Here is a 26,743-nt window from a genome sequence, read left to right on the forward strand (position 1 = left end):
TACAACATTATGGAGAACACTGTCGTATGCTTTCGCTACATCCAGGAAGACAGCGGCCGTTAGGAGCCCATCAGACCTTGCTTGCTGGATGGAGGAGACGAGATCGATGACATTGTCAATCGCGGACCGCGCTTGCCGGAAACCAGCCATAGCTTCAGGAAAGAATCGGGTGCTCTCAAAATACCAGTTCAATCGTGCGGATACCATCCGTTCCATAACCTTCCCGACACAGCTGGTGAGGGCAATTGGGCGGAAGGCATCAATGGCGTGTGGAGACTTGCCTGGCTTCAGGAGCGGCACTATCATTGCATTCTTCCATTCTGCTGGGAAAACACCATCCCGCCAACAATTATTGTAGAGCTTAAGGAGTGCGTGTCGGCCATGGAGGGGTAGATTTTGGAGGGCCTTGTACGTAATACTGTCAGGCCCAGGAGAGGTGTGAGGGGGTGATTTCCTTAGGGCAGCCTCCAACTCCATGAAGGAGAACGGGACATCCAGACATTGCTCCTGCGAGGATTCCAGGACGACCGGGATGGCACGAGCTGACGATCCCTGCGACATCGAAGCTGTCGTTAGACGGGCACAGTATTCGTTTGCAACGTCGATTTCCGAGCGTGAGGTTGCTAGCGCGAGTGCTTGAAAAGGGCGCCGTTGAGCAACAGGTGTAGAGAGTGCCCTGAGTATGCTCCATATTCTGGAAAGTGGCGTCCGCGGAGACAAAGAGCTCGCAAAGCGCCGCCAGCGGTTTCTTGCAAGGGTGGCCAGGTGTCTCTGTATGGCCTTCTGAATGCGTCGTGCTTCAGCGATGTGACACGGGAGACCGGAACGACGAGCCTTCCGTTCAGCCCGACGACGAATAGCACGCAACCGTTCATACTCTGCATCAATAGCTGAGAAGGCGATGGGGACACGGCGCACCGTTGTAGTGCGAGTCACCGCATCGGTTACGACTTCAGCAAAGGAGGAAGAAGTCAGATGCTCTAGCTGCTGGTCTCTGAAGGCCCACTCAAGGGTGGACCGAAAGGCGTTCCAGTCGGAGCTCTTGATGCAGCGTGTAAGTGGGGAGCGCTGCGCACCACGAATGCTAATCAGCACAGGGAGGTGATCGCTGCCAAGGAGTTCTGCACCAACTTGCCACGAGAAGCGCCGCGCTATAGATGAGGACACTGCCGTAAGGTCCAAGCACGAAGAAAGGCGCATTGCCTGAATGAATGTTGGTGACCCATCATTGAGGAGGCACAGATCCAAACGCGTAAACAGAGACGCTAACTGCCGGCCCCTCGCATCAGAGCGCGTACTTCCCCAGATAACGTTGTGGGCATTAAAGTCCCCGCAGAGCACGTAGGGAGGAGGAAGAGAGTGAAGTAGTTCTTCGAGACTGTCTGTGTTGAAGGCTGACGCCGGCGGCAAGTAAAGAGACAGAACAGTGACGTCCATAGAGCCCAAACGGACTGTGCAGCTGACGCACTCTCCTCTGCCATTCGTTTGAAAGGGTCGATGTATGACGGGTATGTCAGAGCGAACGAAAAGGGCTGCAGAGCTTTGACCTTCACCAGGCTTGGAGACGTACGTTGTATAGCCAGATAAGCGAAAAGACTCGGATATCCTGCATTCGGAGATGCATATCAAGGGGAACTTGTGCCGCCACACGAACTGGCGGAAATCGGGGAGCTTAGACGGCAAACTCCCCGAATTCCACTGAAAGATGGTAGTTGACTTGTACTCCACTGCAGCTAAGCTAGCTCATGCACTGTTCGCTGAACATTCTCAGACAGTCCGTGCCCACACAATCAGTAAGGAAGGAATAGTAGCAGGTAGGGAGAAGAGACAGAAGACAGAAGAGAGAAGAGAAAAAGACAAAAAAGAAGGGGGGACAAAGTATGGCCGGTGTGGAGGTAGTGTTATGACGAGCTATGCCATTGCCTGCGGCCTCTTCGAGGCGACACCAGCATCCACCGAGCAGCATTTCCGTCTGCAATGTCGGACGAATCTGTGTCGCCCGCAGACGTCATCTCTTCATTAATAAGTGTGTCGCTCGAGTGCTCCAAGGGGTCGCTTGGAAGATCAGGTCTTAAAGCTTTGACGACGACCCCAGCCGGTGACGTCGATGGCTTCCGCTTCGAAGAGCCGTCACGGTGGTCCATAGTGTCCGCCCACGAGGATGAGCTCATGCACTCAACCTCACCGGCGCATGAAGCAGGAACCAAAGATGCCACTTGGGTCACTGGTTCCCGTGGAATGTTCCGATCACCAGCATCAGCATTCACAGCTCTCCCGGTTTCTGGTGCGAGAAGATTCGGAGGGCTGCACTCAGGGTGAGCCGCCGGCGCACATAGTACACTGGCACTGGGGTGTGCATTCACCACCTCCACATCCTCATCCGCACTGTGGTCCATTAGCTCCGTCCCGTGATCGTGAGCAGCTACAGCAGCCGCATAAGACCGAGGACAAAAGGTGGCTTCATGTCCAAACCGTCGACAACTGCTGCATTGGGGAACGCTGCAGTCCCGACGAATATGTCCCAGGCGTTTGCATCGCAGACAAAGTTGAGGCCGATCTTTGCAGAGGACTAACACTTGACTACCACGGATATTGATTAGATGGGGGACGTCTTCAGGCGTGATATCTTTCTTCAGGCGGAGCTTTACAGCTCGGGAAAGAGAACCAACGTTCCCCAACTCAGGATCGGACCAGGTGATCTTTGCTGTCTCCTCGACGTTGCCGTAGTTTACAAACGCTGCTCGTATATCGTGCTCCTTTACAGCAGTAGGAACCCAGTTCAATCGCAAATGAAGAACTGGATTCGCGGCCTCTAATACGACACACTTCTTGCCTTTAACTGTGAGCGCACGGTGAGACAAGAAGCTTGTTTTCGCTGCAGGGGTTCTAAACTGCAAGAGCCAGACGTGGTTGTAGTGGTACTGACCCAGATCTTCTACGTCAGAGAATTGGAGAAGGGGCCGAAGAGCGAGCTTGAAGTCCGTCACAGTGTAAGGCCTACCGGTGACATCGGCATGGAGAACGGAGCAGAGACTGAAGTCCACAGAGGCGGGGAACCGAGGGAGAATAATTTTGTAGTCGTCAGAGGGTTGCACAGAGTCAGTGGGAATAATAGGACGGGAATTAGGAACAGGGGGCTGGAAAACCTGACCATGGGCCATTGGAATTGCGGAGCTCGGGGAGAGCGTGACCGCCATACTCGAGCTGCTGCTGCTACTTTACTCATAGTTGGCTCTGCATGTCCGCTTTATTGCACGTGAGAGTTGTCTGGACTGGTGTGTGCGTTGAAGGGAAATAAAAAAGTCGGTTACTTCTGCCTGGAATGTAAAGATCCACAAAAAAGGCACGATTTTCTGTAGTAATTTTTCTTGTCAGCTGTGCAGCAGCGTGTCGCAAGCTTATTCTGTCAATGTAAGTACACATCCTATTTCTTTATTCATTCATCTAGATATGCAAAATAGGGGCACTCTTCGTTATCTGGTGTTTAACTGAAAAATTAATGCATCCGATAATATGCACGGGGCAAAACGCGACAACTTAATGCAATTTAAATTTAATGCAATTTAAGTTTAATTGATGTTTAATGTAATTTAGAACCTGATAAGTCAACTATCAGGTGGCTTTATTCCTTGTCCTCAGAGGCTCGTTTTTGTTTTCTGCTCTCCTTTTTTTTTTCATATTGCTTAGGATTTTCCAGCAAATCTTCCTGTTTTGTAGGATATTTTCAGCAAAGCAGAAGCGCCATCCAGAGCTAGTGACCAGCGGCACATCAGGCTGGCGGTGCCTTGTTTGCAAGGGACGGTTGAAGGAAATAGCACCGGGTTCTGTGTGGGTTTATTGCACATCATGTGGGCGGTGAGCTCAACGGGACTGTGTAGGTGCTTGCATTGCAAAAATTAATTTGTGTAGTTCATTACCACGGCGTGTCGATCTTGCCCCATGCGATGTCTCGTCTTGCCCCTATGGTTGGGGAAAGATAAGACAATCTGCAATTTTGAATTTCTTGTTCCGTATTTATTTTAGAACCGGCTACGTGCGTTCTGATTTACAGATCAGAAGCTCTAGACATCTGAGAATGTGCCTATGGTTATGTTTTGTTTCTCTTTCTTTTTTTTTACTAAATAAAAATTCTATATTCAATTACGAATTTCTGTCTGATCTTGCCCCACCCTGCCCTGCTTGAGGGTACATCTGTAGATGGTCGCTGGGGTAGTAGGTTATTCGCATTTCCCTGGTGATGTTTCCGCTGAAGTCTCTTCGCTTCTGCGAACGTCATAGACTTCTCTCTCACAATCCGCAGGAGACAGGACTGACGGAGGCGAACCGGGCAGTTTGCAGATGAAGCCTCGTGAGGGGACTTACAGTCCACACAGTAGGCTGCTGTACCGCGCGGCCCTCCGTTCCATGGTTACCCCCGCAGCGGCGGTAGTATAGGTTTGCTTACGGCACGTTTGGATGCTCTGTCCATAATGCAGAACACTGGATTGGTCTTTCCCTGTATCGGAGTACAGGAATCGGCACAAGTCCTAAGTGAACTTTGGCACGCTAGGGTGGTGACCTTCGAAGTGCAGGCGGACTGTAGTTGAAGAGCCGAGGCGACGCACGGCAAGAATAGGTGCTGCAGAACGAAGGTTGTGGAAAGGGGTCTCATTGGGGATGTCCGCATTGATGTTCCTGATGACGCCGAAGGAGCAGTTGTTTGGGCGTGGCAGGGATGCTTTAACGGGGATGCCGCAAATGGGGGGATTCCAAACGGGGATTCCACCGTGAGGAGGACAGCGGCCGTCTGTGGGGACGTGACGTCGACAGCGACAATGTTTAGGGCTCGGTTCACCCGGACCTCCTTGATCAGTCCGTCAAAATTCGTCCCAAAATGGTCGGAAAGGCGGGGGGGAGTTAGGTGAACCAGACTTGCCTGTCTACGAAACAGGATGGTATAACTCGAGCTTGACGAACCCGCGAAAGATGCTGGCCAGTTGGCGTCCATTTGCGCGGAGGCTCGGGGATCCTTGCGACGACAGCGTTTGGAGCCGACGATCGTAAATCCGGACTCTGACGTGTCAGACGATCCAGAGTGGTGGTCGTTCATAGGTGCCTCGAAGGAGGTGGAGTTGGGTTCGGATGAGACTCCTTGAACTGGGACCCGACATGGCCGGCGAAGGATAGCTCCTGCAGCACCGAGAGCAGAGCATGGCCCTTGTGGGACGATATCACGCCCTTCATCCTTGTCAGAGCCGGGAGGGGGGGGGCATATAGAATAGAATAGAAATAGAAAGAAAAAATGGAAACGTAGGTCGCACGTAGGTCTGGGCATATGCTTCTTCATATTGTAACTTATTTAACATGTTGTTCATCGACTACAGGAAATACGTAAACTCAGGAGTCTGAATTCCCTCCTGAAAACTAAGAAACACTCAAAGCAAAACCGTGTTACTTTTAAACTAATGGCGGAGCTTTATGTTGTGGTTTTGACGCGTCCTGGGGGCCGCCGGCCAGGCTTGAAGGCACTGCTTTTAAAAAGAAACAAACAAACGTGGTCGGTGGATTCGAAAGATTCGATTCGCTGTTTTGGGCAATGGGATTCGTATTCGCGAATCTCGAATCCCTGCCCAGGATTCGTGGATTCGGTTGGCACATCCCTAGTTCTCATAATACGAGGGGTGTTCAAGTCAAACCGGGGCTTTTCATTTTTCGCAAAAGTAAAATGAACCTACAGGCGAGAAATTAGTTCTATTTTTCTACGTAATCTCCAGCTGCACTAATGCACTTGTCCCAGCGTTTCACGAGGGCTTGGATGCCAGCAGCGTAGAAATCCTTACCGGCGCGTAGCAGCCATGATCGGACCGCATTCTTGACCTCGTCGTCGCAGCTGAAGTGGCGGCCCCCAAGGAACGCCTTCACTGGCCCGAAGAGATGGAAATCGCTGGGGGCGAGGTCGGGACTGTAAGGGGGATGTGGCAGCAACTCCCAGCCAAGTTCCTGTAAGGTGCGTGTCGTGAGATGCGCGGTATGCGGGCATGCATTGTCCTGGAGGAGGAGGACTCCTTTGGTGATGAGGCCCGGCCGCTTTTGCTTCAGCGCCTTACCCTGTATTCACACGAGTCAGTTTTCTGCCGGCAGCAAGTCGGGAAGGAGTGAGAGGATATCCGAGATAAACAAGGTCACTACGCGTCTGAAGACGCCTGCTCGTTCTCACCATTCACACGAGTCATTTTCCCGGCGGCTGTCAGTCTTCCGATCCCTTCTGTATTCGCGCTTGCATATCATCTGTGTCTAGCGTAGGATGGACCAATGAAAGAAAAAACTTATTAGGCTTGGGCTCCTTGTGGATGATTCAGAGTGCATTCACGTGAGAAACGGGACAAGATATGGGCCAAAGAATAGGTTCCGAAGAAGCGCTATGGAATGTAAAACAGCATTAACCCAAATCTCCGTGTGGACGACCCAAACGCCTGTCGGAGTATTTTAATAATAGACATTGTCACATTCGGTTTTATTTTCCACTAATGAAGCGTATCTCGATGCTGAGCATCAATATAGGCGCGACAGCGTGCCGACAAGTGAGGGACTGGCGATGAAGCTGTGATGTCGAGCTACAGATAGTTAATAATTAATTATTTTCCTTTCGGTAGGACGTGTAGCTTCCAATTATTATATTTTTATGCATGTATTGGAAAGGTGCAAGCGAACGATTATGTGTAGTCAACGTCTGTCCAGCGAAAGAAATATCCGCGTTTATAAAATTCATGCTTTGTATTCCGTGTCTGTTTCGTCACACGTAGAGAAAAAGCTTCCTATGCCACACTACATTGTAGGCATCTATCTATGCATTGCATAATTGTTCCAAAGCTGCTGCGCCGGTGTGTCGTTGCACCACTTTCGCGGTAAAGCCAAGCATCGTTGGCGTTCCAATTCAGAGTTGGTCATAGTACAGTGAATGCCGTTGTATGGGACACATACAGAACAATCCCGATGAAATAAAAAGCAAGCGCGATAAGTATCCGTTGCGTCACCTTCTCCTTCTGCCGGCAACAGACGACGTCGGTCGTCAGAATCTGTGCCGGGAGGATATCAGGCTGCCTCCGACTGCCGCTCCGGAGATCAGAAAGCGGTGACGTGGCGAAGAGCGCCAGTCACGTGGCACCAGAGAGCGGTGACGTTCCCTGCCGCCTGAGCGTCAGCCGGTAGAAAACTGACTCGTGTGAATACAGGGTATGCACATCCCTGAGAACCTGGCAGTAATATGCACTATTGATGATGGTACCACTGGGCAGAAAATCAACATGAACAACGCCAGCTTTGTCCCAGAAGAGCGCGCACAACTTCGCCAATAGACTGAACCAAAGCGCCCGCAGTCCCCGCAGGAAATAAACGCACGATGGCACTACACCACACACAGTCGCTACAAAATGGCCGCACAGTGTAGACGGCGAAAATCCTGGTCCTCCCTTCCGAGTTTCCGTCAAAATAAATGCCAAAAACCAGAAACCCTACAGCGTATTAGGGGTTGCTGTTTCTTCAGAGTCATTGAAACTTTCAAATCCTGTTCTTATTTCCTTACACTTTTTCTTTCACTCCTCTTTATCTTATACTTAGCGGCGAACCCTTTGGGGCGATAGGTTTGATACAAAGGATAAGGCTCCCTGGAGTCCCTGCTCTTGGAATAATCCTCGGAATGTGTACGGAAATTCATTCCACATTGAGAACTATTCCGCAATACTGAACGCTGGCGGCATGCCACTGGACAGAACTGGTTTCATCCGCATTAGCCTTTGAAGCAACAAGGCAAACATTGTTTCTTGTTTTCATCTGCTAGATACGTAGGTCCTCATTTTTGGAGGGGGAAAACAAGCAAGTTCATCACTAAAAGAAGAAATCTTCAATGATGATGGTGATATTGACGTTGGAACAAAAAATAAAAACGAAGAAACGAAAGGAATGATACAAATATGAATAGTTTTTCTTTTCTAATTCAAACTCAAACTCAAAATATGAATAGTGGCAAGTTCCAAAACTATTGGAAAGTTCAGAAACGGAGCAGTTTATGGCGCAAGTGTGTCGACCTCACGCAGTGGCCGATCCAGGCACACGGGCGGATTCTACACACAACACAGAAGCGCACTGTGTCGCTTTCTTACCCCACATACTGAAAAAGATAAAGTCCTTAGAAAAAGAGATCCATTGGCGCAACAAGTTGTCTGATGAAGTGGACGATCGGCACTGAAAGTCACAGCCATGGGCACAGGTGGCCATCCTCACGAGGGCAGATGAGTGTGAAGGTTCCCTCACCCTCACATCACCCTCATCTCGCGCACATTGACGTAAGGTGAGGTGAGGAAAACTTTCCAAAATCGAGATTGAGGTGAGGTGAGGTGAGGTGACGAATATTTTTGAGAAGGGGCTTGAGGAGATGTGGAGCGGCTATTTTCAATTGCGTGATCGCTTAAATGGCACCGAGAGTTAGCTTTTTCTATTACCAGGATAGAAGGAAACGTTTTTGTACTGTGACCACAGGCTCTCTGCACTAAAATGGGTTCGGTGTAAGCCCTTAGTTTCAGGCTTTCAGTTGAGTCACATGTCAGATACATGATAGACGTATCAGATCAGATCGTAGAAGTGAATATAGTGTGTGCTTTGTGTGTGTGTGTGTGGTGTGTGCAGGGGCGGATTTAAGAGGGCGGGGGTCGACCGCCCCCCCCCCCCATACGGCTGTGTTCCCTATGTAAAAAACGTATCTCCTGGATGATGCTGTGCCGATATATAATATATTGTAAGGCAGTCCAGCGTCACGATGATGGATGCGTTTAATGAGCAGAATGAGAATGGTACAATGGGAATGGCCGCGCGTGGTGGCATGGGCCCGCCGCCCTCGTCGTCGTTACAATATAATGCACGAAATTTCCTTAAGACCCCCCTGACAGACCCTTAAATCCGCCCCTGTGTGTGTGTGTGTGTGTGCTTTGTATGATGTTTAGTTTAGATTTCAATACAGTCAAACTAGTCAGTTGAGTCACATACATGATGTGTCAGATACATGAACTAGTAAGTATAGTTTGTTTGCTTTGTGTGTTTAGATGCCAAGAATGCAAAACTAGTCGGCCTCATAGATGTGGGCAAATAATACGTCCCAGGGAGACTGACGCCCTGGGGAATGTGCGTCTCCCTGGGACGTATTATTTGGAACGATAGTACGCAGCCAATGACCTTACCAAAGACTGATGTAAGAAACGGAGACAACAACGCGCACTTTTAGTGCAATAAGCGCAAATACTGGCATGTATTCCGTATTGCCACAAGTTGAACCATTGAGCTTTTAGTACAGCAACGAATTACGTAAAAAGGCGCAAGAGGTTTGTGTCTTCATAAAGTAATTTAATTAGTATGTCAACACATAAGTCACTAGTAAGCTGTACGGATCGCCTATCTGATGGCTTCAAAACAAGGGTCTTGAACACAAGGTCCCCGAATTCCGGCTACAAATGAATACGTCTGCTATTTCAATAACATTGGTCGATGGTGTAAAGTCATGACAGACAAAAAAGCAAAATGTGCCAGTAAATTTTAAGTATAGCTGCATACCATCCCGAAAATGACCTCCGCAGCTCCATTATCATTCTCCATAACATCCTCTCGTTATCATTCTCGTTTGAGAGATATTCGATAAAAGCCATTCGTCTTTTGCCAGTTTGTGAAACAGGAACAGCACAAAACTGCTCGGTTTGTGAAACTTCTCTACCCAAGTACCCTACGTCCAGTTTTTACTGGTTGTACATGTAGTGGCTACAAGAAAGACGAACCAAGCAAGGTAATGAATCTGGTATACTTGTAGCCTTTTGTCCGGAATCACTAGGAATCAATCAATCAAGCATCAAGCATCAGCAGTAATCAATCAACGAAGCAGTAAGAAGCCAACTAACACAACTACGATGTATACATCTACCCACTCCTAATACTTTTTTTATTGTTCCGTGTTAGCTCCGCGAAGCAACTGTGGCTATTAGTATTAGCGGCGCCACTCCTTACAAAGAGAGCAATTGTGAAGTGAAAACGTTTTACAGAAACAGGTTAAGGTGAGACGAGGCAAAAAATTATGACAAGTAGGTTGAAGTGAGATGAGGTGAATATATTTTAGAAAGAAGGTTGAGGTGCGGTGAGGTGAGGAAAATTTTTCAGAAAAAAAAATGAGGTGAGATGAGGTGAAGAAAAAGTGTTCTGGAAAGTGTTGATGTGAAGTGAGGAATATTTTTCCGAAAAAAATGAGGTGAGGTGAGGAAATTTTCTCAATAATATAGTGAGGTGAGGACAAACATCTGGGACGAAAACTGAGGTGAGGGCAAAGGCCGCGAAGGCATTTGCCCACCTCTGGCCATGGGGCGACACGTTGAGATTAACATACCCGGTCGAACTCCCAAATTGGTTCACATGCGTACGGTGCGTAGAAAGGGTTGGAGACCGATCCCATTGGGAACGCTCGAGCCTACGCCACCGAACTGCCTCGCTATTTTCTCAAAAGTTGACGCAACCTCAAGCACCTCCTCAAGGCCGCTGTAGCCAGCCGTCTGCGTGTACCCCGTCGGCATGCGTCATGGCATGCGTGCGTCATTTTGACGTCACATAGGTCTGACTGCAGAGGCTGTCGGTAATTATCACGCTGCCACCAGAACTGACGCCTTCATGAAAGTATACAAAGATGCAAATGCACTCAAGTTGGGAAATGTTGTCTCTACCAGACGCAGTGTACCGAAATAACGAAACCACGAAACTGTTGTGAGCGCCATCTCGCAAGCGCTAGCTCGAATTCTCGCGTGGTTCACTCAGAGCCTGAGGCGTCGGGAGTTTCGTTTCTCTCATTCCTCACGCCGGTTCCCCTGCTGCATTGCTCGCTGCGTTGTGTTGGGCTGAAAATGCTCCATCGATCTCTTCGTTTTGCCACTTTTCGTCAAAAAAACGTGTGTACCATTTCACTTTTTAACACCTTGAAGCTGAGCGAGCGATCAGTGCGCTCTGTTTAAAAAATGCTGTGCCGTGGCATGTCTGTATCGTGCTCATACTGGCGACTTACCAGCATTCAAATACGTGGTTCTGTTGTGCTTTTTGTGTACTCTGCCACTACCCAATAATTATCAACGGTTGGTGGATCATATATACGTATATAGTTGTGGTGCGGACGTGCGCATTGTGTTCGGTTTTCTAGTCAGAAAAACATGCCTCCGTTTATGCCATTTAATTTGTTTCCATTGTTACATTACACTGTGTGTATGCACACGGTATTGTGTGTTCGTATTATGTGTTCCTCAAACTCAAGGAAATGTTACCTCTTGGATATCACTTCTTCGAAGAAAGAAATATCCATTGCACGATTACACCGGGGAGGAATCTGCCCCACTTTACACGTGCCTTTTGTCACTGTACTATAAACAGTTTAATTCATTCGATGGCATGTAAGTAGGATTTGGAGTTCACGGGTGAAGTAAAAAAATACTGGGAAAGGCTGAGCTTAAAAAGGCATTTTTCTGTTTTACCGAAATTTCGTGCAAGAATTTCGTGCAATTTCGTACCGAAATTTCGTGCAAGAGTCCATTTCACGGACTTGACTACATTTTCTTGACGCGTACAAAAATATCGTATTGAAGAACCTATCCAACCGGAAAACAGCTTCACTTTGAGATACAAATAGCGTGACGCTAGATAACGTTGTCATCGTACGATGATGCGTTATCATATTGCACGTGAACGCTCTTGTCATGCAGATATAGATGACAAGACTCATGAACTGAATAAAGAAACATTCATATCTCGTTCTATTTTTATCGCTGCTGCTCAGACATAGCTTGTCAGGACATTGATTCACAAGTAGCTCAAGATAGGTAGAGACGAGCCTGATAACTTTTCATGCAATTTTAGAAACTCTTCCAGGTACGATTGGTGTGGAACACCGCAGAGAAACAAAAACAAGATGCCCAAGAAGCGACAAGTTCATTCATGGTATGGGCATTTTCCGCAGCTCCAGTAACTGGGGATGGGATTTCTGTGGGCAATATCTACAAGGTACCTAGCTTCTGGGAAGTAATGTGGCAATACTTTATGGCAAGTCCTGTGTGCCAGAAAAAAGTGGTAGCAGGAAAGTTTGATTGGAAAATATCCGCACTTCATCAACACACACATGATACAAAGATGTGAAGTTTTTCCAACATAACATTTCTTTGTGTAGCCCAGTGGTCTATTGGAACAATGCTTTGCACCACAAATCACCTCTTACATGCCAATGATGCACAATTTAAGAATTTCTCATGGATGTCATAAAACCATGCATGTCATGAATCCATTTGTTTTAGACAAGACTGCCAGAAGGTGAAGACTATGTTGGTTGAAATTCCACATGGTAAAAGAATGCACAAGGACAAACACACAACGCACAAACTGCGTTCATCTAGCAACTGATGTTTGTTCCGAACAGTCCAACAACTAGTCTGGAAACTCACAGGCAAATGTTGTGTGAGAGGAAGTTAGGTAATCTTGCCCCCCTTCGAGGTTGCCTGTATTGCCCATGCCTTCCCAGGCTCTACAGACAAAATCGAACTGAAAAAGACAAGTGAAAAAAAAAAGTTATATTCTAAATCCTACAGTGAAAGTTCAGCTTTCGCTTGATTGCTCAACCTTAAGAGCTACTGGTACTCCTGCCTGATGGTGCTCCCTCTTGGGAAGGAGCTCGGGACAGTGCTCCTTTCGCACCCTGTTGTAAGGGCTCTTTGTACACTGATAGGTATACAGTGCAAGAATAGCAGCATTTTTGCTGTGAAATTGTAGTTGACTGCAATCAGCACAATCAAGCTAGATCACATTATGTTAGGGCCAGAGCCTCAGGATGAGAGCCGCCGATATTTGGAACAGAGACTGTTCTTTTGGGCGAAGAGCGAGAGGCTCTCTTCCCTGCTTGCATCCTGAGGTTCTTCCCTTAATATTTCCTCACTGGTTCACTGGATTTTCTGTCTTTCTACATTAGCTTACATCTTTTATGTATTTATTTAGTTTGAAGACCTAAAAGTGGAACTTGTGCCAGAGTCCCACCGCAAACCGAAGCCTGATCCTGCAAAACTGGTATTCGGACAAACATTCAGCGACCACATGCTACGGGTAGACTGGACAGAAGCCAAAGGATGGACAGCACCCAAAATATCTGGCCTGCAGAACATTTCACTTCACCCAGCAGCCAAAGTGTTCCACTACGCTCAGGAGGTGGGCCCTCACAAAAATTTGCATTGTCCAAAGACACGTCTGGGAGAATGCCAAGAGTGTATATGCGTGTTTGAATGCTGTCTACTGCATGCATGTACAGGTATTATCGGCGTAGCCTCATTCAGCAAGCAAGCATTCTAAAACTTGGGTGCATAACACATATACAGGCAAAGTGGTGTCATTGATAGTATTCCTAATTCCTCTCCTTTCCTTTACTTTATTAAGTGGGTCAAGTCTGCTCTTAGATTGATCAGATTGACATATTTTACGTATTAGTTATTAGTGTAGGTATAGCAGTAGTATTATGTGTCACATATATATTAGCTATTGTTGCATAACTGAAAGATGTCTGTCTGTAGGTTTAAAAAATTCTTCAAATCCCTCTTGATGGTGCACAGAGGCAGGTACAGCTGGCACTAGTTTATTAGAGGTGTGCGAATAGCAAAATCCCCATGTCGAATCGATTTCAAATATTTCATGTTCAATGCGAATCGAAGTCGAATAATTTGGCACCATTTCGAGTCGAATTCGAATATGTACGGAACATTCGAAACGAATACCTTTCGAATATCTCACCTTTATAGTTTGGAAATACTAAATCAAATAATTGGCTCACTCATAAGAATGGGTGGCCTGACAAGATCATGGCTGTCATCATATCTATGCAGACTTCCGCATCGCATGCCAAGACGTTGATTTCTGCAATCAGCCCTGAGTTTGTTTCGTGTGGCACATGTACATGTGGACGATTATGCACTTTACTCAGATGCAATCGATAGCTTTGGAATCTGAGGTGATCAGTTTTAATACAAGACTGGAAGCAAAGAAAACTTGATGAAGTTCACATTTCAAAGTAAGGTGGCACACATATGAAAGGGCTACAAATTATCATGCAAAAAAGCAAGATGTTCCACATGTCGTGGTGTAAGACGGGCCCTGCGTGTGCATGCAACATTGCCGGACAAAGAAAAAACACGTTCACTTGGCACTGATGTTGCCGGTATAGGTAGGTACCTCCGTGCAAGTCTTGCCAAGTGGGGAAATTTGTGTTGCCCCGTGGTGTACCACCACTGACATGGGTCAGCATCACGACTCACTGGTTTGTCACTAGTGTAGTTCTCCAGTTCTTTTTGTGGCTGGGAGGCAGAACACTCTTGATCCTTGACAAGCAGGTCAAAACTGTCCCAAAGTGTTGTGCTAGCTGACTGACACTGATGTTCTTGATGAGGAGTCAGTTCGACCGAGGAAGGCCATTCATCTGGTCCTAATTTCTCTAGCTCCTTGGATATGACATCCCTTCGCCATACTTCTTTTGCCGGCACACTCTTGTAGATGAGAGTCTTATACCTGGGATCAATAAACATTGCTAGACTGGCGGCCACATCAAGCTGGTAGTCAGAAAACCTCGTTTTTAGACTCTTGACCAGGTTTTGGGCAAACTCTGAGTCTTCTTTCTCTGAGGCACACCTCAAGTGTTCAAAAATACAATACAGGATTGGTATCTGGGATGACAAAGTTGGGTATTTGTCCCCTCCTGCAGTTGTCGTTGCATCTGCCAGGGGCTTAAGGGTGCCAACATATTCTTTCATTTGCCTCCAGTCGGAGGCCGTTAATCCATCGACAGGCATATCATGAGATGCAGAGTCCACACATATCGCCTCTTTTAACTCAAGCAGACGATCTAGCATCAGAAATTCGCTGTTCCATCTAGTCTCTACGTCTTGCTTGACGTGGAGTGGAGCCTTTCCAGACTTTCGCCGATATTCGTCCAGTCGTCCCTGAGCTTGAGTGCTGTGCTTATAGTGTCCCACTACTGCCCTCGCCTTCTTACAGAGTTCTTGAATGCCGCGTGTGCAGTCCTTTGCATCACTTATGACTAACTGCAGTGTATGCGCCATACACGACCTTTCACACCAACCTAGTTCTCTGATGGCTGCCTTCATGTTACGGGCGTTATCGGTGACGATATACACAGGGCACGCATGAGTGTCTATACTCCACTCCGCTACCAGTTCCTCTAGGGCTGACGCGACCTTAGCGGCGGTGTGCCTTCCCGAGAAATACGATGTATTTAGGTGATAGTGCTTCAAGCAATACGCTGAGTCCAAAAAGTGGCAAGTCAGGCTTATGTAGGCTTCGTTAGCACATGAAGTCCACATGTCCGATGTGAATGATATACTTTCCATACCGTTTTCAAAGGCTGCGCGAAGTTCTTCTTGCACCTTCCTTCTCGTGTCGTCATATAACTTGGGTATGATCGTCCGTGAAAGAGACGTTCTTGATGGTGGTGTGTAGCCCGGGACAGCCTCTGTCATCAGCTCCCGAAAACCACGATCATTTACAATAGAGAATGGCTGAAGATCGACGGCAATCATTCTTGCCACCTTCGCGTCAAGAGCCTCCTTCCTTCGTGAGGATATGGTGTCCTGCCTTTTCATCGTGTCCGTTATCTTGCGTTGCGTACCGTCTTTCAGCTGCTGACACTCATTTTGATATTCCTTGAAGACCAACACGTGTCGTCTCAAGTGATTAGCAAGAGCCGTCGTCGTCCCCGTTGGCGTCTGAAGGGACGCGCCACAGGTCTTGCACTTCCCGCCTGTCGCAGATTCTTCGAAGTACTTCCACACTGCACTGCGCTTCTTTTTCTTCGTCGGGCATTCGTCAGGCGTTTCCATTGTGCCGGAGAACGGCGTAGCGGCGTGAAGACTGCGGCACCAGTTGCACTTCCAAAGTTTCGGTTTCGCAGTGCTTATTCTGTGGACCAGACCACAGGATAGGAGCGGGCTTTATTCTGTGGACCAGACCACAGGATAGGAGCGGGTTTTATTCTGTGGACCAGACCACAGGATAGGTGTTTATTTTATTTTGTGGACCAGTCCATGCGGCGTCCGCCTCAAGTGTGAAAAAATGTCATGACATACTTAATCTAACCTAACCATACCTAGCCTAATTCTAGAACGTAAGAAAGGCGTTGTGGCCCTAAGCTAACCTAATTTTTAACAAAAATTCGGCACTTTTTTCTTTTTCTGTGTGTGTGCTAGCCGTCGTCGCTGTGGACCAGTCCATGCGGCGTCCGCCGCAGTGTAGAAAAATGCTGTGCCATACTTAATCTAACTTAACCTAACCAAACCATACCTAACCTAATTGTAGAACGTAAAAAAGGCGTTGTGGCCCTAACATAACCTAATTTGTAGCAAAAATTCAGCACTTTTTCCTTTTCTGTGTTCTAGCCGTCGTCGCCCAAACATTCCCACACGATATCGTCCGCATTCACTGTAACGCGTAGCCAAAAAAAAAAATCACTCAAATCTTGCGCCTGAGATAAAAGGGCACGCGGAGTGAGAGAGAGAGAGAAAAAAAAAGACGACTCCACCTGGAATCGAACCCAAACTTTCTGATTACCAGCCGGGGATGCTAACCGCTACACCACACCACTGTTGCATGACCATCACTAATTTTGCAACCACTAATCTTGTGATTCGGTCGGACTGGTCCACAGAATAAACCGGACGCTTATCCCGTGGTCTGGTCCACAGAATAAAGTCCACCCCCGTCCTGTGGTCTGGTCCACAGAATAAAGTCCCCTCCTATCCTGTGGTCTGGTCCACAGAATAAGCACTGCGTTTCGGTTTACAGCTCGACTCGCGCACGTGAGTAGCATGCGTCAACAGGAAGAAGAGGAGGAGAAGGAAGGACAGTGACGATGGCGATATGGTTGCACTAGGTTTGCGCTAAACACGCTTAACGAAGTGCAGGGGACTTCTAGGACTCATACCTGCGCGCATGGAGTACCAATTTTGCGGAATCCGGCCTCTTTTACGCGCATTTTTGGTTTTCTGTACACAATTCTATCTGCGGCCTCTCACGAACGGGCAGTCACGGCAATTTCCGGTAATATTCGAAAAATATTCGAAAAAATCGAATAGTTGTAACCATTTGCGAATACCATTCGAATAGCGCGAACTATTCGAATCGTATTCGAAACTTCGAATATTCGCACACCCCTATAGTTTATACTTGTTTTGATGTATCCCATAACCACAAGTTCATTTCAAATTACTGCAAAAGCTAGTTCATTTCATAGTGGTGTTCCTAGCTCAAAATTACTGTTTAGTTCCGAAGTTCAAATCAATCGTACTGACCTCTTCTTGTCTCGCCACCACCACGTGACCATCGCTTCACTTTGCACATCAGGGTGTGAATAAGCCTCAGAGCCTGGAAGTTGCACAGTTGGATGTGCGTGTCCTCCATGGGTGCAAAGTTGGTCAATTTTCTTCAGGTTCCATAGAACCAATCGAGCATGGCAGTACCAGCTGTGCTGCTTGAAAAAAAGAAAAAGAAACGTGGCCAGTGAAACCGCCAAAACGTCAAGCTGCGCGATTACTGGTTTCAGTAGCATTACGGTATCACGCTAGCCTACATTTGTAATGGAACCACTACTACTTACGCTACAAAAATTGCTAATTTGGTACAAAAAAAAAGTAATGATTACAGTAACGCCATTATTTGTGGCAGCGTTACGTACAACAGCGGTTACATGCCTGCGCGCCCTCTCCTATTGTAAAATTATTGAGAACAAAATTGCGACGAAGCTTCAAATTCTTTAGCCTATTTCAGAAGAACCCTCTTAAATGTTGCTATCACTTCACAGAGTTGTGCATGTATAAGGAGGAAGAAGTAAGCCATCCATAGTCGTGTTCAACTTAAGAAAGGCACATTTAAACCCTGCCCTATGCTTGTTCGTATTGTGCAGACACAGAAACTGTAGTAGCCCTATAGGAAGCACCTTGTGGTGCTGCAGCATAATCCACGACTTGCGGAAAAGTCGTCTGTGCATCCGCCGCGCACCTCTCCTTCCCGAACGTCATTTTGGTTGGAGGAGTACTAGCACTGCTAGGCCTCGTATACGGCGTGCTGCCTGTTCTTTGTCACGCTGCAGTTCGGCTAGTGGATCATGCCAGTGAACTTTGTGGCCTACGGGTGCGTTAATTACTGCAAAAGTGGCGCGACAGAAAGAGTCAGTTTTTTTAGATTCCCGTCGGCAAAACTCAATCCTAGCAAAAGACTTGCTTGGGTTCAAGCAGTGAAGCGTTTGGCGCCCGACAGCGCTCAGTGGGAACCAAGCGATCACTCGTGTATATGCAGTGCGCATTTCCTAACAGGTGAGAGACATAGTTTGTTGTGTTGTTTCACCAACATTTGAAACATTGGAGAATGAACTAAACCATCATGTTCACCTGCATGATCAGGACTACTGTCACAGGACAAAGGACACCCGGACTACGTACCAAGTGTTTTCATGTACAAGAAACGCTAGCCAGACGCAACTTTGCAGCACTATACTCGCTGGCAGAAGCGTCGTAGATGCGACACAGGTAATGTAGAAGAGACTACCAGATCTAGGACGTTTCGGAACACGGACATCTCGGTGCACGTCCTTTTCCCCGGGCAAAGTGAAAAGACAGATTACAGCAACATACGGTATTGCAAATTAAATGCGGCGTGTTGCGTCGACGCAGTTTGAATGTATGCTCAATCGAACACCACAATGTGTTGCTTTTTGTGTAACTTTATTTCGATTCACTTTTAATGTACTGAAAGACCATGAATGCACTAATGAGAGAGCGTCTCTGGAGATTTTTCACTGATTAGCTTGATAAACACTACTCAAGAAATAAATTAATGATAATGAATGAGGAAAATAACATCACACACACGGACACATGATAATTTGAAAATCTGTCGTTCAGCTATGACACGGATGGACGAATGGACGACTCAACTTGCAGTTGTTTGCGTTGAAAGCATTTATTACAAGATCAAGGAAGCACAAAAGTGCGGAACAAAAACGTCAGGAAATATTCCAACTGCTGGGAGAATATATACCATAAAAAAACTTTACTACGGCTTGATGCAGTAACTTAAAAACATTTCACCGGCTGTACAGGCGGCATCCTTAGTACAGAATGAACCAACTACTTATCTTTGATTGTGTACTGATGATATACTGTCAAGGATATGATTATTTATTGTTTTTGAAAGTTAGATTTTTAGATTATCTGTGTCACCAGACATGACAAGTAGCTTGTGAAAACAACAGGCACGTAAAATACTTGGTGTGCATTTTTCTGTCCCTGCATTGAACGCCCTTTTTCAATTAGATAAGTGCACGGAGGAACACAGTAACATAAGCAAAATAACATGGTATATCTGTAACGAAGGCATGTATCAATGAAAGGCACAAGCGAAAGCTTGCTAAATTCTGAATGTATAGTGAATTCGGAATGGCAGAATAGTCCCTGCTGTAGTTTTTCTTTTCGCTTTATGTCGCCAAAAAGAATGCGCACCGAGTTGTCCATTCACCGAGACGTCCGTGCTCTGAAACGTCTGGTTCCTGAGACTAGCAGCACTTGTTTTCTCATGACTGACATGTATACAGGGTGTCCCAGAAAACGTGTCATTGCATTCTAATAAAAAACTACGCCACGTAGAATCATGCGGTCAACGGCATTTGTTCGTACTAGGTTTTTGCGACCTCCTGATGTGAATGTCACATAACGTAAGTTTTATTATGTACATTTTTGCGAACCGATCTCGGAAATTTGCCAAGTAAAGGTCACTTTTTTACCTCACCAAGATGAAGAGCGTGCCAAATTTACTCTCATTCATGATAATTGACAGTGATATTCAGGATCTATCCTATCGGGAAAACACGCTTCTCGGGGCACTTCAGTATAACGCGCGAGGACTTTTCGAGCACAATCGCTGTCAGTCCGATGAAAGGAGGTTGGAAACCCAGCCCACAGAGTGATAGTAGAAAAAGTGACAGCTCTTGAAATTGGGAAAGGGAAGTTATGGTCCCAGCCAAAGCCGGACGCGATAAGCTATGTCTGTGTTATCTCTCTCTGCCGTGCCGGTGTGGGCTGGGTAGTAGTTTTTTTTATTAAAATTCAATGACACGTTTTCTGGGACACCCTGTATAGACCATTGTTCCAGTTATACCTGCTGATGAAGATTACAATGCTCTTCAGATTGTCTTCTAGTGCGTGCAGAGAATGATGGCACAACATAAAAAAAAGCACGGAAACTGGAAAATGCGGTCACACATGTTCCTGGCCCAAGTGACATTCATACTAATGGGAGTGATTGCGTAAGGAAACAAAAAAGAGCTTCTGACATTAGAGATTTTGAACGAGGATCTTCTGATGATCAATTTCGGCTATGTGAATGCATTACATTTCTTTTTGTCGAATTTTCTTGCAGATGCACAAAGCGTGAATGGTGCTATGATGCAGGCGCCAAGCAATGACGACACCCAACTTGAAGTTGGCGATCGTACTGCTGTCGTGCAAACTGCACACGGAGGTACTCTACTCGCTGATATTTTTGTACCGTACAGTGTGAAGCTTTCATGGTATAAATGTAGTTCTCCGCTTGCTTTCAGATGATTCACAGAATGAAGGAGCCTCCAAGGGCGTGGACGGGGTAATCGGTGCGAACATGCTGGCACAGTGTAAGAAACTCAGTCATTGGTCAACATTGAACTAGATTCTGCTGGGCTGAATATAAGCTAGCACATGACTTTTTCTATTTCAGGTGATCATATTTGCATTCAAGGGCCAACATGCATGTCATGCAAGTCAGCAGTGGGCTAGAACGCTGCACAGACGATTGCATGCCTGCAAAAGGAGCTCAAAGATTTGAAGCTGAAAACAGCTCGTCTAGAAAAGAGCCTAGAAATTGTCAGCTCACGTCTCCTGAACGTAGATCTGATAAGAGGCTCCAAGGATGATGCCATGTTTTATACTGGCCTACCGAGCTTTGAGGTTTTTGCAAGTCTCTATCGGTACTTACACAAGAGTGCAAAGAATATGTCTTACTGGGGACTGAGCAACAGAAAGGAAAACGAGTCGCGGGGGAAATGCAAAGAAACTGAGCTTCTTGACGAATTTTTTATGATACTTGTTCGTCTAAGGACTGGGATGTCAGGAAAGGAGGTCGCAAGGAACTTCGTGATTTCCGAAGGACACTTCAGCTGCATATTTGCCACTTGGGTAAATTTTCTTGCACATGCTCTCAGCGAGCTAACAACCCTTCCCACAGTACAAGACCTGCGGCCGTACCTTCCAAAGTCATTCTGCAGGTTTGAAAACAGCAGGTTGCTCCTTGATGGCACTGAGGTGCATATCCAAAAGCCGCAGTGGCGTATCTAGAGCTACCTGCGCCCATGGCAACCAATGAGTCTGCGCCCCTGTTCAGGCACATAAGTACACATAACTACTACACATGCAAATGGCCCACTAATGTCACATGATAGCCTTTCTGGCTTTTGCTGCTGCAAATTTGTCGATAATGTCACTGAAATCATTTTTTTCTGTTTCTTCTCCTTCAACACTTAGGACAGCAAGGTCGGAAAGCCTGTCCTGGCCCATTGATGCTCTTAAATACGAAAGTATCAGCTTGCTAAGTATAAGCTTGCTAAGCTTGCTTGTAAAGTATAAGCTTGCTAAATGACCGCTCACAGCTGGCAATTGAAACCGCGATCGTAAGCATTATCTGGACCGCAACCCGAAGGTTTGGGAAGACATTCTCATCTCCACAGTGAACAATGAATTCAAGAAGCTCTCGATATTTTGTTTTTTGTGCGCCTCGTGAGCAACATTCTGCAGTCCAAAATTTCTTCGTACAGCTCGTTGCCGTCAACATCGGAAGTGTAAAATTTGCCGAAATCGCCCCTACACCTTTACACCTGCCCCAGCCGGACACACGGGTTCAGGTCGACCCTCTTGTTGGTCCGCCCGATACGAACTCCTCTTTTCGTCGGGTCGATTTTCTTGCTCAGATATCTCTCTCAAAGTCCCACTGCTGCGATCGGCTTGCTACCTAAACATCCTCAAATGCTGCTGTCACGTCTCGAGTGGAATCTCCCTTTTGTTTAGGCTGCTTTGGTCTCCGCCGTGACAGTCGCTCACTGAGCTGGTTCGGTTTGCTCACGGTGCCCCGTTCTCGTAAAATACGTCACGTGCCCAGTTTAGCTACCTCGTGGTTAACATGATGTCCTTGGGGATGCGTTTTCGTGTGGTCCGCACTACGTTTCACACTACAACCTCTCTAATGGCGGGTGCTTTAGATCATTTATGAATGTGCCAGGTTGAGTGCCCGACCTGGCACATTCACATCCGACCACATAATGGCGCCCCTGTTCACCTGGCGCCCATGGCACCTGTCCACACCTGCCACACCCTAGATACGCCACTGAAAAGCCGTCTTCACTGAATGCTCAGAGGCAGACGTTTTCCACATACAAACATTATAATGCGTATAAAGTGGTCGTAGGATGTACACCAGATGGGTACATTGCATTTGTATCTAAGCTCTGGGGTGGTTGTGTGTCAGATAGTGTCATCGTAGAAAGCAGTGGCATACTGAATAGGCTGCAACCTGGAGATGCCATCATTGTTGACAAATGCTTCACATTTTGTGCACTGCCCCCAGGTGTTGATTTGTACAGACCACCATTTCGCCAGGCCCATGAACCACGATGAATGATGAAAGTCACTGAAAAGGTTAGCCAGCTGTAGGACTCGAGCCTCAGAACATCAGTTCTCTCATGTCCATGAACCACAGATGAGCAGTAGCGATGTCGCAGAAACTCGGCGCGTGGCACGAGCAAGGGTGCACGTAGAAAGGGCTATACGTAGGGTAAAATCGTTTCACATCCTTGACAAGCCCTTCCCCACATCAGTGATTGATATTGCAGAACAAGTATTTCAGGTTTGTTGTTATCTGAGCAATTTCTGGCTGCCTCTGGTTTGTGATCGTTAGTGTACTCAGACTTACTAGACAGTTGCATTTCATACTGTATGTCATTTCTTTTATCTTGCATTGTTTAGCTCCATGACAGTTATTGTACTTTCATTACTATGTCTTGCTGTGTGATTGCAGTGTTTCTTCAGGTTGAAACTTTCCTGCAAAATACGTAGTTCCAGTGTTAGGAAAGCTACAAATAGAAGAGGGCAATGGGTGACATTGATTTTGCACCAGTTGGTTGTGCCAACCATTACCTCAAATGATTTATTTAAGCTTTCTGAATTTCATTTTCAGTCCTGAGCATGGCTCACAAATGTAGCAGCCTTTTTTACATTGCTCGTAGGGAGGGTAGCTGCCTTTCGTGTACAGTTGGCCAAGCCGCCTTACACGCTGTGTCAGCATCTATGGAACAAGGGCAATCTTTACGAAATGCAGTAGGGCAAGAAACAGATACATCTGCCAAAATACACAATTGAAATATACTCTTCCCACGTGCAGTGATCGTGCACAGGATCCTGCATTAGTCCAAATGACAAAGTCACACCACTCAGAACCGGTCACTACCAACTGTCCTTGTACCTGGTAATAGTATGCGTGGTCTCGTCGCAGTTGCACTTCACCATTTATGAGCCTGCAGCAGAAGTTTTTGTCCTTGCATGCTTCGATCGGTGTTACACTCACTATTGAAAATGGGCACTTCACTTCGAGTAGCCCAGTCTCACTGCTGTCTCTGACTATTCTGTCAGGAGAGGCCGCGAGGAAAGGGTACTCATCATGTATGTGCAGCCCTGTCACCTGAACCGACACATCTTTCTCATAAGCAGCCATAAGCTTAACATACTCCTTGACAACAACTGCTTCATTTTTGCGTCCATACACAATCGCTTCTGAATATGCCGACTGCTTAGGATAGAGGAGCTGTTTTAATAGGCCCTCGGGCTTCTTACACCTGGCAGCTCGCTTGAACACTGAAGAAGTGATCCGCCCAATCCTCTCCTTGTGCCATTGCCCATATCCTGCCTGCCCAACTGTCCTTGCTGTTATTTCTTTGCGTTCTTCTGGTGACATTATCTTCAGCATTGCACAGTAGTTATTTATTGCTTGTGTAGCTGCCTCAGATGTAAGGCTGGCATTGTCGTCTATTGGCAGCTGCTGGTGTGAGACATCCTTTTTCCTTGTTGAAGAAGCATATCGCAGCCAAAGTAGGTTAGAACAGCAATCCGCCGTATCTTGTACCAGTTCGGTGTAGCTACTGTCAGATGGCTGGCTGTGCTGTGCGGGGTTGTATGTCCGCTTCCTTGTTTCTCTAGTTGGCTTATTCACTAAGAACTTTTGAAATGGGATGTCGTTGAGCTGAGCTGGCGCGAAGGGTTTTCTGTCTGAAATGTAAAATTTTAACAAATCTGAGAACTCGAAAACATCAGCACACCTAGCTTGAATTTACGAAATGCATGTTCTTTCGTTGATATGGTGTCTCATACGGACAATGACAAAAATGCTCTTCGCATTGGTTCGAGACTAACTAGAAGAGTTCTGTGATGCACAGAAATGCATGTTTGGTGTGTTATGGCATGTGTGTTACATGTGTGAGTCCTTGTGCCTCCAATGCATAATTTATGTACTACCAGGAACAACATGAGGGAACACCTAGTTTATGGTAATTGCCCTCACACACGACACGTGGCAATGCTCTATCAACAATGTCTGTAAGAAAATGGAATGCTGGTGGTCTCACGTGTTATTGTCACTCGCGTATTTGAGTGCATGGTGTATTAAAATAATCACAAATTAAAATTTTTTTGTGGAATGTCTCAGAAGACATTTCTGATGACTACACCTCTGAACTGTGGGACGTCTATCTCTGCTTTTCCAGTTAGGAATGTTCACTTTAAGTTTTGTAATAACTAAACTTCAAAGATGGTTCTGCAAATGACTTGTAATCTTGAATGTTGTCTTAAAAAGGCATACACCTACATCATGAGATGGGCAAAGACCCGTGTGCCAAAGCTATGTACTTATCCACTACATACAACGATTAGAGCTTAGCAACGAGATTGGTGTGCACTCACCTTGTGGGCTCACTATCCATGCACAAGGTTGGTCCGTGCACGTTTTTGCCGCCGTTGTTCGTGCAGCATCGGCCACATGAAACAACATAGCGGCAACATGGTGACATGTTTCGCTGAGCCTGAAAGAACCACATGATAGCAGGGATTTCATGAGCGAATTAATACACTCGCAAACTGCATGTGTTGGTAAACATATGTAAAACGAGAATGTGAAATTATGCATTCTCACCCCGCAACACATCGACACTGAACTCCGACGATGCGTCCGTCGTCCTTCCCATACCATGCCGTAACGGTGTAGTATCCTTTTTTGATTGACGGCGTACATGTTGCCCTTATCACGATGAAGTCTTCATTCTCCGTGTCCTCGTTCACCATCACATTACGAATGTGTCCTTCCTCTTTGAAGGCCCAGCCGCGATGGGCTTGACGAAGAGTTGATGTGGTGCATCCCAAATATCTCCACACTTTGTCTACCGTAACTTTATCGCAAGGCGAAAGGTCACGTACCCAGCCCAGCTCATTATAACTAAACGGAGCACAGTTCTCGTCGACCATTTCAACTCGACGGGGAAAAAGAAAAGCGAAGCAAATCGCATGTGAAAAGCAGGAAACGTGCGGCAGTATTCGACAGATTCCGCGACGACTGTTTTCAAACCTAATATCCTCGCTCACAGCAACACTTTGGGTTCAGCGGCCAATTCATAGACGGCGCTGCATTTTCCACAAGTGGTGGATTTCTTCAGAGGAATAGCTCTGTTAGAGTTGAGACTTAGAGAGACAGAGAGATTATATTATATTTAGGGTTTCCGGTTTCCGGTGTTTATTTGTACCTAGATTCGGTGCAGAAAATGGTGGTTATTTCACTTACCACGAATCGGTGGCTTTCAGTGGCAATATTTTCATGGCATAAAGATTCGGTGAAAAGCGGCGACAATAGAAGCTTCTTACATGCACACTACATGTAACGCTTTATTTACAAACTAGATGGCTGCATGGGTTACTCACCTAGTTTCTGCCTTTGCTGTTGTCCAAGTACAGATCCCGACAAAAACTTGCGGAACACCAGAGCGACGTATTTCTTCATCGGAGCCACACACTAGCAGCGAACAGGAGTGAACACACATACTGAGAGATGCATGGAATACCCAGTCACCTGTCTGTAAGTCTATCTGCTCCCATTTGCTGCAAGGGTGTCGTTCCGATAACGATATACGCCACGCTGGTGTTCCGTACACCTTGACCGTCGGGACCTGTACACTGTAGAATGCATTCTAACCTCTAACTGGGGCACTTCTTGACCAAACAGACCTACTTGTGATCATACTGGATCCATCCTGTGTGTCTCACTTGGACCCCGTGAGAGGCTACAAGAGGATCACTTGTTATTTTGCGAGTGACCTCACCTCGGGTGACCACTGCCATGCCAGTCGTCCAGTGGGAACTTACACAACACAAGATAAAGTATTTTGAGGAGCAAGTCATTATTGGCAAAAAATTATTTTCACCGAGCGCGTAAAAAAATTACCGGCGTATGTTATCGGTGCTTTTCGGTAAATACCGGAAACCGGAAAGCCTAATTATATTAGATGAGAGTGTAAGAGAGACACATCATAATGAAGTGCACT

At 46.6% G+C, this 26,743-nt stretch overlaps 1 protein-coding gene and 1 pseudogene across 3 annotated transcripts in view; both read left to right on the top strand.

Moving 5' to 3' along the window:
* Window positions 1-10,789: 10,789 nt before the first annotated feature.
* The window catches only part of LOC135394287 (branched-chain-amino-acid aminotransferase, cytosolic-like), a 313,934-nt gene continuing 297,980 nt past the window's right edge, over window positions 10,790-26,743 (top strand). For 2 of the 3 annotated variants that reach the window (XM_064624971.1, XM_064624970.1), the window contains exons 1-3: window positions 10,790-10,949; window positions 11,917-11,985; window positions 13,030-13,236. In XM_064624971.1, coding sequence (XP_064481041.1) covers window positions 10,905-10,949; window positions 11,917-11,985; window positions 13,030-13,236 — 321 coding nt within the window. In that variant the 5' untranslated portion in view covers window positions 10,790-10,904. Of the gene's footprint in view, window positions 10,950-11,039; window positions 11,130-11,916; window positions 11,986-13,029; window positions 13,237-26,743 lie in introns of those variants that run through there. The other variant, XM_064624972.1, reaches the window with a different exon arrangement.
* Window positions 20,546-24,801, top strand: LOC135394288 (uncharacterized; annotated as a pseudogene).

The sequence above is a fragment of the Ornithodoros turicata genome, chromosome 5 (assembly GCF_037126465.1).
Source record: "Ornithodoros turicata isolate Travis chromosome 5, ASM3712646v1, whole genome shotgun sequence".
Lineage (NCBI taxonomy): Eukaryota > Metazoa > Arthropoda > Arachnida > Ixodida > Argasidae > Ornithodoros > Ornithodoros turicata.